Source organism: Alosa alosa, chromosome 12 (genome assembly GCF_017589495.1).
Source record: "Alosa alosa isolate M-15738 ecotype Scorff River chromosome 12, AALO_Geno_1.1, whole genome shotgun sequence".
Taxonomy (NCBI): domain Eukaryota; kingdom Metazoa; phylum Chordata; class Actinopteri; order Clupeiformes; family Clupeidae; genus Alosa; species Alosa alosa.
Window position 1 is genome coordinate 15,850,836 of NC_063200.1, and position 18,555 is coordinate 15,869,390.

Below are 18,555 nucleotides of genomic sequence, written 5' to 3' on the forward strand. Positions count from 1 at the left end.
TATAAGCTCACACACACACACACACACACACACACATAGTATTGTCTGCCATAATATGTTAGGTATGCCTACGTATTGGCCACTGTGGAGGAGTAAGTGTGGACTGGGTGCTAAACTTATTAAGATTTAATCTGGGTGTTTGGGATGATGTAGTTGGAAGGAATGGGTGGTGCCAATGGCTGAACAGCTACTTTCTTTCACAAGTAAATAACGGCTGCAAGTCGGCCAAAACTGTCTGGATACAGTAATTACCATGCAGCGCAGAGAGATGAACTAATAAGCCTCTTGTTTATGCAATATGGCCGCGGCAATGCGCTTATGATGGATTTGAATGTGAAGGCTGATCACCCATCAAGACGTTTCTGTGTTAATGAGATAAGAGGGAGATACCAGCAGAGTGTCTTCCACGAGATGCAGAGGCTGTCTAAGGAAAACATCATTGTGCAGGTTATCTTCATAGAAGTGTGCCGTTGTTGCAAATCAGGATGACTCCTGTGTGTGCAGGCTCCTATCGTAACTGTGTGTGTGTGTGTGTGTGTGTGTGTGTGTGTGTGTGTAAAAGGAGGGATTAACATTGATGGGGCACACAGCAGCCAGTATTAGCACAGATTGAGTGAAAGCATTACTGACATCAGTGTTGTTGTCATTAGTGTGGTTGCCTTTAAACATCCCACAGGCATTCAGCAAGGAAGGCGTGTGTGTGTGTGTGTGTGTCTGTCTGTCTTTCAAGGAGCAAATGTCCACCACACACAACAACTAATGCCACTCCCTTTCATTAACCCCACCCAGTCATTGATTGGATTGTGAGCAAACAACCATCCATTGTGACATTAGAGGAGTCATTTGTTGTGTAATTTGATAAGGATTTAAAAAAGATGATCGCTCTGAAAATCTCTGTGATCTCCTCAATTGGCTCTAATAGTAATCCAGCTTTTGTGTGTGTGTGTGTGTGTGAGGGAGAGAGAGAGGGGGATAGAGAGGAGTCTGAGAAAGAATAAAATGGCAGAGAATGAAGTAAAAAGGAAAAGGAATACATGGTATTTTTTTCTTGTAGTGTAGAATGTAGTATACCTAATTGATTACTTCTGCAAAAGATGTTGTATAATATTTTTTAATTTGTTTGTCAGCAGTATTACATGAAATCAAGCTGGTGTTTCATGACATTTTTGTATAAACTATTGGAGTGAACCTGGATGAAGGATCTGATTCAGGAGTAATTATTTGTGCACATTGGCCTTGGTAGAGGCCTCTACTCTCGGAGTGCCCCTCTAGTTTGATGATTGATTGGTTGATGGATTTACTTAGGCTATTTTGAGATTATTAGTTTGGGGACATCTGTATTAGGTTAACAGGTTGTGTATCTGGAGAGGGTGGGAGGGAGGGAGAGAGAGAAGAGAGAGAGAGAGATTGATCAGTATTGGGGGTGGGGGGGGGGGTGTAGCCAGAGAATAGAGAAGGGTGATCAGTTCTGCGGTTGATCAAGAGAGAGAGAAGCGGTTTTTTTTGGGGGGGGGAGGTTGGGGGTGGATATAACGCAGCTTTACTACATTCTCCCCAGGCCCCGTTAGAGCCTGCTGGCAGTGAGGTGAGATTTTGACGGCGTGACTGCAAGTGTTTGTGGGGCTGGAGGTCGGAGAGGGGAAGGGGGTTGGGTTGGTAGAGAGAGAGAGAGAGAGAGAGAGAGAGAGAGAGAGAGAGAGAGAGAGAGAGAGAGAGAGAGAGAGAGAGAGAGAGAGAGAGAGAGAGAGAGAGAGAGAGAGAGAGAGAGAGGAATGCAAAAGAGGGAAGAGGAGGAGCAATAAAGAGAGAAGAGAAGGAGATGGTGTGTGTGCACATTTCAGAGAGAGAGAGAGGTTATGGAAGAGAAGGAGATGGTGTGTGTGCACATTTCAGAGAGAGAGAGGTTAGGGAAGAGAAGGAGATGGTGTGTGTGTGTGCACATTAGAGAGAGAGAGAGGTTATGGAAGAGAAGGAGATGGTGTGTGTGCACATTTGAGAGAGAGAGAGGTTAGGGAAGAGAAGGAGATGGTGTGTATGTGTATGTGTGTGCACATTTGTGTGTGAGTGAGAGGTTAAGGAAGCAAGGGAGATGGCCAAAGAGTGTGTGGGTGAGAGAGAATGAGAGGTTATGGAAGCGAGGGAGATGGTGTGTGTGAATGAGGGAAGCAAGTGAGATGGTGTGTGTGTGAGAATGAGAGGTTAAGGAAGCGAATGAGATGCTGTGCAAGTCTATGAGAATGAGAGGTTAAGGAAGCGAGTGAGATGCTGTGCGAGTGTATGAGAATGAGAGGTTAAGGAAGCGAGTGAGATGCTGTGCGAGTGTATGAGAATGAGAGGTTAAGGAAGCGAGTGAGATGCTGTGCGAGTGTATGAGAATGAGAGGTTAAGGAAGCGAGTGAGATGCTGTGCGAGTGTATGAGAATGAGAGGTTAAGGAAGCGAGTGAGATGCTGTGCGAGTCTATGAGAATGAGAGGTTAAGGAAGCGAGTGAGATGCTGTGCGAGTCTATGAGAATGAGAGGTTAAGGAAGCGAGTGAGATGGTGTATGAGAATGAGAGGTTAAGGAAGCGAGTGAGATGGTGTATGAGAATGAGAGGTTAAGGAAGCCAGCTACATGGTGTGGGTGTATGAGGGAGAATTCACACAGATGTCTACTGAAGGGGAGTAGTGGGCCTTTAGTACAGTGAGACGGAGGCTCCAGGACCAGCATCCACAACCTGCAGTGTTGGCTGGCTTCAGATACATTACACACAAACTGATTGCAACACAACACAAGAATGTACACAGAGCGTACCCCTGTACCTTGAATCTGACATGCCACTGTTCAATAGTACACTGTGTCTGGCTTTGGGGCAGATAAAGCTTTTACATTCACATTCACATGTTGGCTCTTTTTCAGATTGGCCTACTAAGCACGTCCTTATCAGTTCCTACCTGATAAAGTCTTTGTTAACGTTAAGCTTGCAGTCAATTTAAATTCTTAGCATTCAGCTAGCAGGCATTACGATGTCATTCATGTGTGGTGAGAAAAGGCAGACAGTGACAGTGGCCTCTTGTAATCAGTCCTGTGTGTATGTGTGTGTGTGCCAGTGGAGGCCTTACTAATGCTCACACTGCTACATCAAGCTCAGGTGCAGTTGCTTGCAGATTTTGTCTTGACTTTGGTTGTGCGTCACTGTTGCTAGCTCCAGTAGAGATTCAAGGCAATCAAGCTGTCCTGTCTGTATACAAAATGTATGTTTATGCTTTTGGTTATGGCTCTTAGCAGACACTTTTTTTCTCCAAATCTAAATGTTACATTAAAATAATTGAACAGCACTTGTCTAATGGCCTATCAGAAAGGATCTCCTAAGGCCCCGGCCGTGGCGCGACTGGCTGGGGCACCTGCACCGTACGCCGGCTAACCCCGACTCTCACTCCCACTCGCTTCCTGTCATTCTCCACTGTCCTGTCTCATTAAAGGCATAAAAAGGCCAAAAAAATACTTTTTTAAAAAAAGAAAGGATCTCCTAAGAGAAATAAAAGGAAAAATGCTAAAGTGATGTTGCATTCACCTGAGTGAATCCAGACGACTGGTTGGATTTTTTTTAATATTTGGGCTTTTTTATGCCTTTAATGATAGGACAGTGGAGAGTGACAGGGCTTAATGGGAGAGAGATCAGGGTGGATCCGAAAGGACCACGGGCGGGGAATCGAACCCAGGTCGCCGGCGTACGGTCCAGGTGCCCCAGCGAGTTGCGCCACAGCTGGGGCCTGGTTGGCACATTTGATTTTGAACCAGTCAGCAGCACTGTTCAACACAACCAGTTTCAGTGTTAAACAACATGGCCTTGTGTTTTCTTTGGAACTGAGTAAATAACTCAATTTAAAACGTAGGCTTATATGAACAAATGTGTTTGCTGTACTTTCGTACTTTGCGGTTCTTAACTCATTGAATGCCAAGCTGTTTTCGGAAGCTTTGTCCTAGAGTGCCAGCAATCTAGACCATTGTTGATGATTTTTGTACAGCCACAGCATATTCTGCGTTATAGCTATGAACACATACAATGGCTCGTTTAAAAGGTGAGACTTTAAGCTCTCAGTGGGTGCAAACCGTGTATTTCTACACACCTCTGTTCCTGAGAAATCCCAAGCTAAACAGTGGCTAGTTTTCATCAAAATCGCTGTTTTTTTCTAGAAATGGAGATATAACGTCTTTCATGAAATATGAAGTGTTGCCTGTAAACTTTCCGGGAAGTGATCAGCGAGACCTGGCGAGACTGCCACCTAGTGATAGACCCACTAAAATGGCCTGGTTTTGACCTGGCGTGCATCGCCACTGATTCGACCCAAAGCGCAACCGAAGTTATGATAAAATGTCCAGATAAAATGTCCAGATTGTGAGTTTTCGATCGTCATATATTTCATTTCCATTCATCACAGAGTTCCCAAAAGCACATATAAGGTGTGTTAGAGTGTCTAGTTTCGTAATTTAAAAAAAAAAGCTAAAAACGTAATATTACGTTTTTGGCATTCAAGGAAAAACGTAATATTAAGTTTTTGGCACTCAATGAGTTCATGTACCAACTTAGTTTAATTAGTGCATTACTGGTCACACACCCTTTGGGAAATCGGAAGTGAATGAGCGGTCAATTGAGATTTCAGAATCTGGTGTCAGCCAAGCTAATGTTGCAAAGAAGACTCAATGAAACAAATACTCTCATAGTGCTATAATTTACAACTGTGGATGCCGTTTAGACTGCTTGCAGATTGCTTGCTAAAAAAAAGGAAAAACAATGTAAAAAGCCAGTACCGTTAGTGGAGGAGATTACTGGGATCACTGAAACCTTTGAAACATCCATGATGGATCACTCTCACAAACCTGTAGTTCACTGATTGATGAAGGCCAGGTATCCCATGCATGGTCATTCCAAGTTGTTTTTCAGAAAGTTGGGGCTGTACTTGCTTGAAGTGCCTAGAAATTGGCCCCTCCCACCCCCCGAATTTTTTCATGGCGTGTTTTATCACACCGTTTGTGTTTTGGCCCGCTGTTTTGACCGAGGAATAACTCGCATGCAACACTTGACTGAAAGCGTGACCTTGGCTGCTTGCCCCCCTCACCACCCCCTGTCTGTGTACTCGCACTTGTTTGGGTGTCTGTGGATAGGCCCTGCTCACCACCTCAGGGATGCATGTTTCTCTCTCTCTCTCTCTCTCTCTCTCACTCTCTTTCTCTCACTCCCTCTCTCTCTCTCTCTCACTCCCTCACTCCCTCTTCCTCTCCGGACAGCCTCTGCTCAGCACCTGCGGTCTGTGTATGTCCACCTCAGGGATGCTTGTGTGTGTCTTTCTGTGGACAGGCCCTGCTCAGCCCCCTCATGGATATGTGTGTTTATGTGTCTATCTGCCCTGCTGTATACCTCAGGTGTGTGTGTGCCACACCCCAGGGACCTGGGTGTGTGTTTGGCTGAGGCACCTGGGGAGTTTTGCAGGTTTTTGCCATGCCATATGGGCGTCTAGGAGAGCCAAGCCTGTAGTGTTAATCACGTCTTTTTCACATGTTTATCTTTGCATTTGAAGTTAATCTAGCTATATTTGAAGACATAAATGCTTGCGTTATCATGGACCAAAGCGTAAATAAAGTCTGAAAATCTGAAAATGGGGTGTGTTAAGGGCTCCAGGATTAACAGTCTACTACTGTTGGCACTGGCTCAACAGGTCTGTCTATGTGTGTATATATTTGAGTGGAGACACACACACACACACACACACACACACGCAAGCAAGCCTAATACAGTCATCAACAGTGCTGTCAGCTGCAAAGCCTCAACGCCAACAGCATGCACCAGTCACCTCGCCTAAGGACAGAAGCTACCCAACACACCCCACAGGCAGTGTACACACACACACACACTCTCTCTCTGCTGCTCCCTGGCAGTGTGGTAATGGGCCTGGGGTGCTAATTGAATCATTCTCCCAAACGTGGGCCTCATTAACACCCTCTCCCAGGATATCCAGCCAGAGCAGAGCCTGGCCTTGCCCAGTGGAGCACAACATGCCCTCCCACACACACACACACACACACACACACACACACGCCCCTGAGGATCCACATAGGCCTGGTGGACCAGCAACCAGGAGCAGGTGGCTCTGGAGAGACTGAAAATAGGGCAGGGACTTGGCTTGGCTGGAGAGGAGCTAGTGTGGCTAGCATTAGCTTTACACAGTAGACTTAAAGGAAAATTCCGGTATTTAGCACTTTGAATCCATTTTCTGGTTTGTTTTGGATGAACTTTTTGACGATTGGTCCTCTCTCGACTTTTCTGACTCGTTTTGAATCGTTTTCAAAACTTTGCAACTCACCGAGTGGTTAGTGGTGTTCGTTGCGGAAACACTGTCACGCATAAAACCCACTGTGTAAAGCAGCTAAACACTGGGCTGGACTGGAAGTGTGAGGTGCAACAGGCAGGCAGGCTCCCGGCGACGAGTGCTATTGCTGCTAGTTTTAGCGCAACACAGTGGATCTTATGTGCGAGAGGCTAAGTATGCTCTAGCATTAGCTTAGCGCTGTGTTTTTAACTTGAGAGAGCTGAAGGTGGTGATTAGTGTGTGATCAACTGTGAGGGGATACTGTAAGCATAAAACTAATGGTTTGGGTTGTTCTGAAGCAGCTCAAGCTTGATGTGTCTGTGTGTGTCTGTGTGTGTGTGTGTGTGCGTGCCAGTACGCAGAAGTAATGGTGTGTGCTCATCTTCTCTCAGCGGTGTCTGATGGATTTGGCAAATCCCACTTGGTGCATGCCTGTGTGTATTTGTATGTGTGTGTGTGTGTGTGTGTACTTGTTTTTTGTAGTGTAAGTAATTGCGTTTTCTTCTTTCTGCAGTATTCGCAGTGTGATGCAGAAGTACCTGGAGGAGAGAGATGACTTGACCTTTGACAAAATATTCAACCAGAAAATCGGTGAGTCTGACTGCATCACTCCATCGGACTAATAGCATAAGTGTTCACATTTCTGTGCTGTCATTTAGCAGACACTTTTATCCTAAGGAAACTATATTAGGTCTGGGGAAAACGTTGCACTAAGGTCCTAGCTATACAGATTCTGCAAAGTAATACTGAAAATAATAATTTTTTAAATTCAATCAATTAGCGTAAGAGAATAATATGCATGCAAGCATAATGAATTTAAACAAGTCCTTTTTCCATTTACCCTTCCGTTTTCACTGTCATTACGCAGGTCTAATAATATATGAAAAATGACTTTGCAGATAAACAGACAATGGCAATCAACTGCACACTACTTTTAACACATTACACATTCCACTACCGTTACTCTACACAGGGTCATATGACAGTAGTCGAATGCAGTCAATGTAAACAAAAACTTCCAGCTGTTCTAATTCATATCAGTCAATACAGATGCTGACTATGCATATACACCATTTAGACAATCCACACAACCTTAGCATAATGCTAGCGGCCTACTTGCTAAAACTTCCTGTGGTGTCATTAGCCAAATACAATCCACACAACCTTAGCTTAATGCTAGCGGCCTACTTGCTAAAACTTCCTGTGGTGTCATTAGCCAAATACAATCCACACAACCTTAGCTTAATGCTACTAGCCTACTTGCTAAAATGTCCTGTGGTGTCATTAGCTAAATACAATCCCCTGTCCTTTCAGTAGGTTTACCATAGTTTGATTTTGTAAAAGCTAGAAGTTTCTATGTTGTATTTGAATTTAGGATAGTATCTCAATTATTCTATAAGCCTGATTTGCTTGAATGTGAAAACAATTTGAAATGTTATCCAAGTTTTTATTTACAATATGGTAGCCAAGACTGCATGATATTTTTAGCAAATTACACATAGGCCTACTGCTGTGTCATCCTCATTGAAAAAAGATTCACACCTCAGTACAGTAGTATGAAAATATGCATTAAGTAAGAGCTCACTGTACCTTGAATATCACACGACCAGGGTGTTGTGAGCATTCTGCTCCACCTACCTAAAATAGGCACATCACATCAGTGAGAAAAACACTGGTCTGGTTTGGCAATTGCATCTCCCATTGAAGTTAATCCTTTAACTGGGGCGGCTGCTGTGTTTGCACCCCTCTTAGGTGGTGGTCCAGGTCTGTACACCTGTAGACCACAGTAGGCCTCTGTGCTGGGCTGTTGTCTCCCTGTTCAGGAGAGGCCGCTTCTGGCGGCCACTGCGACTAGCCTAGCTCCCTGCTCAAGTGAAGCCGTTTCTGATCGCCTGTGGCCACTGCGACTAGCATAGCTCCCTGTTCAGGTAAAACCGTTTCTGGCAGCCACTGCGACTAGCCTAGCTTTTGATCCCGTGAGGGAAATTTGGTGCATTTATCCCAATCCGTGAATTAGTGAAACACACTCAGCACACAGTGAACACACAGTGAGGTGAAGCACACACTAATCCCGGCACAGTGAGCTGCCTGCAACAACAGCAGCGCTCCGGGAGCAGTGAGTGGTTAGGTGCTAACCACTCCAAAGCGCTAACCAGTAGGCCACGGCTGCCCCAAAAAAAACGTTTCTGGTGGCCACTGCGACTAGCCTAGTGCCCTGTTCAGGTGAAGCAGTTTCTGGCGGTCACTGCGACTAGCCTAGCGGCCTGTTCAGGTAAAGCCGTTTTTGCTGGCGAGGGACGTAGCAGGTTTGCTAAATGATTGCACGTTAGGTGTGAGGCATGAGATTGAGTTGGGGGGGGGGGGGATTGAGTGGCGTTCAGGGAAGAGTGGTGTTAAGGTGAAGGGTTAAAGTAACTTGAATTTCCCCTTGAGGATCAATAAAGTATCTATCTATCTATCTATCTATCTATCTAGCTATCTATCTATCTATCTAAAGGTTAGGCAGAGACTGAAGGTGGCACTCAGGCAAGGGTGAAGGTGGCATTCAGGCGATGGAGGAGGGGGCGCGTGACTGATATTCAGGTGGGAGGCGAGGGGATGGGGGGGGCGTAGCGCGGTGTTTAGGCAGAGCAGGAGGCCCTCAGATTGAGCCACTGAAGCACTAATGATGGAGCTACCATGGAAACAGGCTGCCCTGCAGGCTCCGTTAACTGTGCTTACAACTAGGCCTCTCGTCCCACTGGAGAATAGGCTGCGGTAATTTTCGTTCGTGCTTCACACATTTTTTTTTTTTTCACCTTCTTTCTCTCAGTCTCACTCACTCTATCTGCCGATCACTGCTTCTGTCACTCTCACCCACTTTCTCTCACTTTACCTTTTTCTCTCACTTTACCTTTTTCTCTCTCACTCTTTCTCTTCTCCCTTTATCTCTCTCCTTCACTTGTTTTCTTTCTCTGTTTCTGTTTCTGTCTGTGTCTTTGATCATTTTCTTTGAGACATTGTTGGATAAACAGTGATTTGAGCATGTCTCAATGTCTAACTAAACACTGTCATGTGATTTTTCTCATTCGGTGTGTCTCTTCGCCCCTTTGCTTCGACTTGCATCATTGCTTGGAATTGAACTCTGTCTGAACACAGCAAATTATGATGCAATTGCAAGGATCTCTATGGCATGACAAAGTTGCCAGATTGCTTTTCTTTCTGGCTTGGTAAGGGTTGGATAGCCTCCTATCACTCTGTCTTTGTGCCAGTTTCTCTGTCTACTGCTCATAATGTGTCTTGTGTCTGTCTGTCTATCTGTCTGTCTGTCTGTATTTCCTTCTCCACCTCTCCCCCTCTCCCCATCACACTCTTTTTCACACTTTTCTCTCTGTTCTTTCGTTTTTACTCAGGCTTTCTCTCTCTCTCTTTGCACCATTTGAGCAGTCTTTCTTTCTCTCTCTCTGATTGGTCAGGTCTTTCTGTTTCCTGTGTTCTATTTTGAGACTGGAAGTGCACATTTGCAAAGATGGCAGAACGGCTACATCACCTTATATAGGCTACCTTTACTCTATTAGAGCTTTTCAAAGTTCTTTTAGCTTCTTAAAGCAACCCCTCTTGGCATTATTGGCTTATAGGTAGGCTTGGGTATCGAATATCGAGTATTGGTTGGAACCTGACTATCTTTGCGATTTTCCCGGAATCGTTCAAAAGTTTAAATTTCGATTCCTAGTTTCGATTCCCAGTCCGCCGACCGGAAGAAGAAACGGCTGAACACCAACGAAGAAGCGCATAGTTCATAGAATAAAAATTCATGGAGAATGTCAGACTATTTCCGCGGGGTTCCTGCAGATCCTTAAAAGCGTCTTAAATACAACTGAATTTTGAAAGAGAGGTATTAAATGGCATTATGGGACCGCCAGCGAGTGCAAGAGAGCGCAGTGATGTCTCCATCCAGTTTAGGTGTATTTAAAAGCGCAATTGTATAAGGGACTAGGCTATTAGGCTACGGGAGGAAGTGTAGTGGTTGCAGAGTGAAGATGTTTTCCGCGGGTTTGGTTAAAGGTGTGAAAGCGGTAATAATACAGTAGGCCTATGTACAAAAATAATATGCCTGGCGTTTTTAGTGGTGTAGCTGAGGCCTGAGAGATAGACAGGGAGCCCTATGGTAGAATGGAGGGAGAAAGAGTTGGTAAGCCAGTTAGCGATAGGTTGGCCATATATGTTGAATTTAGGCGGACATATGGATTTTAAAAGCCCTGTCGGTAGCAGCCTGAAGCAAAGGCAGCTCATTTGTTCTCCTTTTTTTTGGGTTAAGCTTTGGCATCTAAAGTCTTTGCTCAGGCAGCATCGTTTCACAAACTATGGATCACGAAGACTGCTGGTCAAATTATGTGCAGTGCCGCCCAATCAGGAGGAAATACTGTATATGTTAAAGTTGATCTGTTTGCATCTTTCCAGCGTGTGTTGCTGGCCTAGCCTAGGGAAGAAAATATCTGTCTTAAGTTATAATAGCCTACCTGTAATATCTGCCAGCAGCTTGCTTGCCAAGCGTTTCCCAGTAGGCTAGGGCCTACTTCATAAAAGTTGTGAAATATAACCGCATATTTTTTGAATGTGCGTGACTGCTACATAAAAATAAAAAAATACGATGCGTTCATAATCACGTGCGTGCTTGAGATGAAACCAGCAGTTTTCAGCAGGATCATGCGAGGAGGACCTGTCTCTTAATTAATTTAAAACAAGTCAATGGTTTTACAATGTTTCAGTCAAGCTTTGGTTGGTTTACATACAACTGGTATGCAAAATGTAAAGTAGTGGATTAACTTTCATTTGCTGTGCTGCATATTGGACAATAGATGCACATAGTAAATTATATAAAGTAGGCTTATTAAAATATGTAAATAGCTTAGTCTAACTTTGAAAAAAATATTGAAGGGAATCCAGTCCAGTGCACATGTCTTTGGCAAGTAGCCATAGGCTACTACAGACACAGGTGAAGAACAGTCAGCCTCAGCAGTAAAGCAAAACCAAATATGTACAGCCAGCTTCAAAGCAAGCAGCCCAGACCCTAAAATTGGGCATTTATAGCTGTGAAGGTAATTCACACACAATTATTTTTCTTTCGCCAAAGTATATTTGGTAACTTCTGTAGACATCCAAAATGGGGTGGGGGTTAAAATTAGTAGGGAAAAAAAAACTATTTCATAAACAGTCATATATATCTTTTTGTTGTGGTATAGTCTTAATTTTCATTTTAGATGTCTTGAAAAGGTCTTAAAAGTCTTTAAATTTGCACTTGGAAAATGTGCAGATACCCTGAGAAAGACCGTTGGTTAGCTAGCTCATTTAAAATATCCTAAACTTTTTTTGACCCTGCCTTTAAAAAAAATCGGAATTGAGAATCGTTAGGAATCGAAATAAGAAATTGGAATTGGAATCGGAATCGTTCAAATTGAAACGATACCCAACCCTACTTATAGGTATCGACCAGCCATTTCATGGCCAATGAATTATGTATAAGTATATATACTCTTGATCCCGTGAGGGGAAATTACTAATAGTTTGTTCCCTTGGTCACGAGTGCTCTTTTAGTTAGATTTGCACATTGTTTTTCATATTTTTCCATCTCCAGAGAGCTGATTATTGATGTGGATCTGTGATTTAAATAGAAATGATATATGGCCCTCATTTGCCAATTTTAGAGTTAACGATGGTGCATCACTGAATCCTCCACTTCAGCTCAACAGTGTTTTGCTCGCCACTGAGATATGAACATATGGATTGCTGAAGCGCGTTTAAAAGCCCAGTAGTTTTTAATTCACCCCTCTTTTGAATCTGGTATCAGCATGAACAGTGTCTCACGCTGAGAGGGAATCCCTCTTCACCCAAGGGAAGCCCACAGACACACACACACACACACACACACAAACATACAGTCATGCATACAAGGCCTCCAAGGTGACTTTCCATTTGCACAGTGATGCACATCTCATGGGAGGGGGCCTGGAGTGTGTGTGTGTGTGCGTGCGTGTGCGTGCGCGCGCGCTGTTAAGCATGTGGTCTCAGAGGGCGACGGTGTCCCAGGTGACAGGGCCGAGGGAGTGAATTGAAATGACGCTGGGAGCCATACGCAGCACCTGACCCGTCTTTTAGGTTTTTTTCAGCACCAGTCTGAGGCTCTCTAGACTGTTTAGGAGTGAATTCTTTTCTTGGTTCCTTCTAGAATTCTACACAAACAATCTATAGTTTCAGTGTTCTCAATACAGTCTATGGGGGAAATCTCTGAGGGTAATTGTCATATCATAATGCGGAATTCTTGGTTCGCGAACATTCTCACATATGACCGTAACCCTCAACAGGCTAGATATGCTCACCTCCAGTGTTCATTTTGGCAGTGAAAATGTTCAAAAATGGTTGTCAATGACCCTTTTTGCCATGACTAAGACGTGACCCTGACAGACTTTTTTGTCCACAGCTAAAGCGTGACACTGGCGGTGCTTGTGCTTACCTTTATCTCTGAACAGAGTGTAATATACAATGGAAAACAATGCACAATGAAATCATGTGAAATCTGGCATTAATCTGGCTTTACAGTATCGTAGCCCCTTGCGTTGGCCATGAGGCCCCTTTGAAAATCAGAGGTTTACAGGCCACGGTGGCCTTGGTGCCCCCTTCTTTCAATATTCTGCTTTGCGGCCTACTAATAGCGATTTTTATTTAGCCTGTGGCCTGTCAAAATAATCTTAGCATTCACGCCAGATTAATTTAGTCTTTTCGCAGTGTGGAAAGTGACAAGCGCCAAGAAAGAAAGTGCGTCCAAATTCACCCATTCTCAGTTGAACTACTGTGAAGTAGCCTATTCATCACACAGATATCACAAGTATCACATGAAAGAGCTTTTTCTCAGCTTTTAAACGATGTTAGCCGATAATTGCTGTGTTGAACGGTTCGCGAGAAAAGTTAATAATATAATTCAATTAAATCATACATTCTACTGAAGGTTTTGCGTCCCGTGATCCCTACCCATTCATCCCGGTGGAATACTTTACGAATCCTTCTTTTAACACATGACAAACCATATATCAGAATAAACAGGAGACCTTACTGTACCCCTGTACAGTTAGCCGTTCAAGTAATCAGTTTTGAATTTGCAGTAAAGTTAGGACATACATGGATGTCTCCAAATTTGGGCTTTAAGTTTTACAATGTGTTTAAATTGTTCCCACATGATTTCATAGCGGGCCAAATACAAAATAAATGTTACAAATATCGCCTAGATATGGTAAATCAGAAGACAGTTGACTAAGAGTTTGTGAAAGTAGCCTTAAAGGAGAATTCCGGTGTGATATTGACCTAAAGTGTATTGAAACATGATACCGAGTGTGAACGTATGTCTCATAGCCCATCTCGGCTTGTCCCCTGCACTCAAATCTGGGCCAGGTTAGCCGATGCTACCAACAGCTTTTTCAATAGTGGTGCTTCAGCATCGGGCTAGCCATGCAAATAAATCACTGTTTTACACCCATTTCACGAGGGCTCAATGTATCTCCACACTTCATTGGTAGACTTCGAGGGGCCCTGACATTTAAAAGCGAGACATTGGTAGTTTACTTACAAGGCGATTTATACAGACAGTATCTTCCGCGAAGTTTAGTGTTTGCAGCCATCTTGAATTTAGTCCGCGATAAATTCGAGCAACGAGTAAGAATGAACAGGTATGATAAGGGATCAGATTCCAAAAATAATTCAGTGGAAATGCATGGATTCAGTTGCTATCGGCTAACTAGCCAGATTTTTGGAGTGCAGGGGACAAGCGAGATGGGCTATGAGACATACGTTCACACTCGGTATCATGTTTCAATACACTTTAGGTCAATATTACACCGGAATTCTCCTTTAATGATCACAAAATGCTAAGCATGCATCTAGGCTATTTGAGTTTCTTAAAGCTGAGCTGTGCTTAAATTGTTCAATACATGATTTCATAACAGGCCAAATATAAAATAAATGTTATATATAGCCTAGATATCTGTAAATATTAGATGGTCAGATGATTTACAGTTCTATGTAATATGTCATGTTTTCATTTCATGTTTTTTTAATGTTTCATACAGTGATGCAGGTCTACTGCAGTGAATAGGCTAAATACAACTTTGATCATTTTTATAGTCTACTACTGTATAGTTAACTTTGGCCTTGGTGCCCTGACATGTGGCCTTTGTGCCCCCCACCAAATATGCCCAACTGAAGGCCAAGTGGCCTTGCCCCCAGAATGGTGAAATTCCAAGCCTGCTTAACGCCTTTATTTTCTGTTCTTCATTGGTGTGTCAGTAGGATATATTACATTTTGATTTTCAAACATTCTTTTTGAACATCGTGAAATTTATCCATTTTTTTTGCCGGTCTTTGTAGACTATGTTGTTAATTGAGGAGTTAAAAACTTTGCAAGTCATTTTGAAAGCATGTTCACTTCAAAGCATGGTTTCAAATGTGCATCAAACTTTAAATGTGCGTCAAACTTGCTATATTAGTCTTTGATTTGAGTGTAAAAGTGAATGAGAGTAGCGCTCAAGAAAGTTAGCTGATTTTGTGTGTGTGTGGCCCTCTGTGTGTTTGCATCGGCTTCTGAACAAGGAACTTCCCGTTGGTTTTTGGTCATTGTGAATTTGAATGACAAATGCGCTGGGTGCTGCTGTGCTTCTGTGAATTGCTTCTTTGCATGTCACCAGAGAAGTGATTACCTCTCACCCCCCACCACACCATCCTCTCCCCAGCTTTGTTCATGGTGAGTCTGTACACCCCCTAAAGCACTGGACTGATTATTAGGGCCTAGTCATTGGTCAGGTTTAATTGCAAGTTAAATCACTCTGAGCTTCTTCTCAGGGCTAACACACGCTCTCTTTTGTCGAGTTCACCTTCAGGCCTGTTGTTGTTTCCTGTGTCCCCATTGCTTGGTACTCATCCTTGCAGCTAAACCCCTAATCTGAGCACCCCGTGGGTTAGGGTCCATTTGGAGTGCATTTTGCATCTCTGTGGACTGATTTGGCCCACGCCTTTACCCATAGTGGATTACAGCACAGATAAGGAGGTGGAGGTGTGTGTGTGTGTGTGTCTGTGTGTGTCCATTCACCTGGAATGGAACCTATGGGCTGTTGGCACTGCAGCTACAGGCAACACACACCTGTGTGGTAACTTGCATAAACTGTGCATGGAGGCCGACTTGCAGCAGATTTGGGTGGACTTATGGCTATGTCTGACAGGAGGTTTTCATCCAGAGACACTCCTGATCATAATAGTAAGACGAAATGATACCATTGGATTTTACTGTTAACCAATGACATAGAGGGAGGAAGTGAGTGGGTGTGTAGTAACTGACCCAGTTAGATGACGAGAATGATGAATGTTTCTAAATGAACTTGTGAAAGCATTGTAAGTGCCACCAGCGTTTGCTGACATGATGCAGCTCATGCATGCTGTGGATGGTCGCAGGCTTTTCCTCCCTGTATAATAACCCAGCGGTAAAGTTTACTCTGAGCTTTACTGAAGCAATGTCTCTTCTGGCCAGCTTGACCTCAGTGGTCTGGACAGCTTGCCTCACTAAAGGTGAAGTTGACCGAAACTGCACGGCAGTAAAACTGTCATGGTGGAGACAAGAGGGTTTGTCTGAGGAATTGTGTAAAACAAGAGGAAGTCCCCATCCCCAGAGGCAGGGTCCGATGGAGAGTTAGCCGTGTCCACTGCCAGATCTTAAGGCATCTTTCTCCCTGTCTGTCTGTGTCTGTGTCTAGACTGACTAGAAAGACTGAGAGAGACACAGCTGGTTCTTAGTAGATGTGTGTTCTTGTTTGTGTGTGTGTGTGTGTGTTTTGAGGTGTGTGTGTGTGTGTGTGCATACATGTGTGCTCATTGCTGGGTTGTGTTTGACAGCTGCCGTGACCTTTCTCCTTCCTTTGGTCAGTCAATGATGGATCGCCTCGGAAACCCTGCAACAGAGCAGTGGAGACAAATATCTCTGGCAACACTCTCTCCCTCCCTTTCTCCCTCCCTCTCTCTCTCTTTCTCTCCCTCTCTGGCATACACTCCTCCCCTCAGCCTCCCTGTGTTGCTGTGGAGAGGTGCGTTGTGTCAAGTTGAATGCAAACACACACACACACACACACACACACACTGACAGAGGAGCCAGTGTCATCATGAGCCCTTAGACACTGTGCGGCTCCATTTCTGTTTATTGTCTTTTTTTTTTTTTTTTTTTTTTTTTTTTTTTTCGCTGTCGCCTTGCTGATGTGTTGATACTGCACTGCAGCATGGGTTTCTTCAAGCTCACATCTCTCTCTCTCTCTCTCTCTCTCTCTCTCTCTCTCTCTCTCTCTCTCTCTCTCTCACCCTCTCCATTTGTGTTTGTCCCCTCCCTTTCCATCCCTCCCTCCAGCCCTCTCTTTCTCCCTCTCTTTATCTCTCTCCACTCTCACGCCTGCTCGGCCTCTTCCACTCCCCTCTCCACTCTTTGTGCCCCTCCACCCTCTCTCTCTCTCTCTCTCTCTCTCTCTCTCTCTCTCTCTCTCTCTCTCTCTCTCTCTCTCTCTCTCTCTCTCCCCTCTCTCTCTCTCTCTCTCTCTCTCTCTCCCCCTCTCTCTCTCTCTCTCTCTCTCTCTCTCTCTCTCTCCTCTCTCCCCCTCTCTCTCTCTCCCTCCCTCTCTGTCTCTCTCCCTGTCGAGGTGTGACGTCAGCATGTGAGGTGGCTAGGTTTTTAGGAAACTGGCTGAGCACAGCTGCACACACACCACACACACACACACACACACACACACACACAGGCGAGCAGTTTTATCATCAGTGCGGTCTCCTCCAGTTCCACTGTCGCTGACATAAACAAACATCTTCCGCTGTTTGTCAGTCTGCGTTTTTCCTGCTCTTAAACCCCCATTGCATCCCCCCTTCTCTCTCTGTCTCTCTCTCTCTCCGTCCCTCTCTCCCTGTCTCTCTCTCTCTCTTTCTTTCTCTCTCTCTTCTCCTACTCAGTACAGTCCATCTCTCCTCCCCCCTTATTAATAGCAGCAGCAACAATAATGGCAATGAGACCCTGCTTTCAACACTTGTCTCTTTTACACTCAATGACACACGCGCACACACACACGGACACACACGCACATGTACACACACACACACACGTATGCGTGCACACCGCGGAAGATTACACCTGCGCGTGCACACACATGTGCACGTATGCACTCCTCCACTCCTCACTCACTCACTCACTCACTCACTCACACACACACACACACACACACACACACTCTCAGTGCTCGTGACGGTGAGGCTGAGTGTGACTCCTGACGAGTTAATTATGGCAGCGCCGTTAATTACTGACGGACAGCCAGGGACGACCGAACCCAGGGCCTGGGAAAGCAACAGCTGGGCACTCTTCCATCTCTCTCTCTTTCTCTCTCTCTCTCTCTCTCTCTCTCTGTTCCTTTCTCGCTTTCTCTCTCTCTGTTCCTTTCTTGCTTTCTCTCTATATCCCACTCTTTCTCTGTCTCTTGTCCTCTTTCTCTCCCCCCCTCTCCCTCCCTCTCTTTCTTTCTCTCCCTCTTTTCTCCCTCTCTGTTCCTTTCTCTCTATCCCTCTCTGTCTTTCTCTCCCTGGCCCCTTCAGTTGTTTGCCATTCCTCTCCTCCTCCCTCTCTCCTTCCATCTGTTGGAGTTCTGGAATGGATGTTGCAGAGTTGTGTGTTGCTTAGCAACTGTGGTTACCATGGGTACGCCCGCAGAAAATCCCATGTTTGCTAGGCGACCGATGAAACTGAAATGAATTAAATATTGAACTTAAAAAAGGTGACAAGGAGCGAATGGAAGGGGGCAGGTGTGTAATGGAGAGGGGTGATCGTAAACGACAGGCGTGAGGCGTTGCCTTTTGATTCCTTGTCAGTTGAGCCAGAATCTGATTAGCTTTGTCATACACCTTGCTGAGAAAGCTATGTGTGTGCGCTCAAGCTTGTGTGTGTGTGTTTGGTCTGTAGGGAGTTGTATCGCCCTTGTTAACAGCTCAGGTGAGGGGTGCACTTATTGTGTGTGTGTGTGTGTGTGTGTGCTCGCGTGCCGCTGTTGTTGTGTATGTGCTTCACTGTAATTGACAGATCCTCTGGTCCATCAGGTGCCCTTAACTTCTTTTGGGAGGAGAGGATTAATTTTGCTGCGCAGAGCTCTTATCTGCAGACCTGTGTAGTGC

The 18,555-nt window shown here is 44.7% G+C and overlaps 1 protein-coding gene across 2 annotated transcripts in view; it reads left to right on the forward strand.

Annotated features, from left to right (window-relative positions):
* grk3 (G protein-coupled receptor kinase 3) overlaps positions 1-18,555 on the forward strand; it is a 71,377-nt gene that overhangs the window by 5,941 nt on the left and 46,881 nt on the right. For both annotated transcript variants that reach the window (XM_048259442.1, XM_048259441.1), the window contains exon 2: positions 6,863-6,939. In XM_048259442.1, the coding sequence (XP_048115399.1) occupies positions 6,863-6,939 (77 nt within the window). The remainder of the gene's footprint in view (positions 1-6,862; positions 6,940-18,555) is intronic.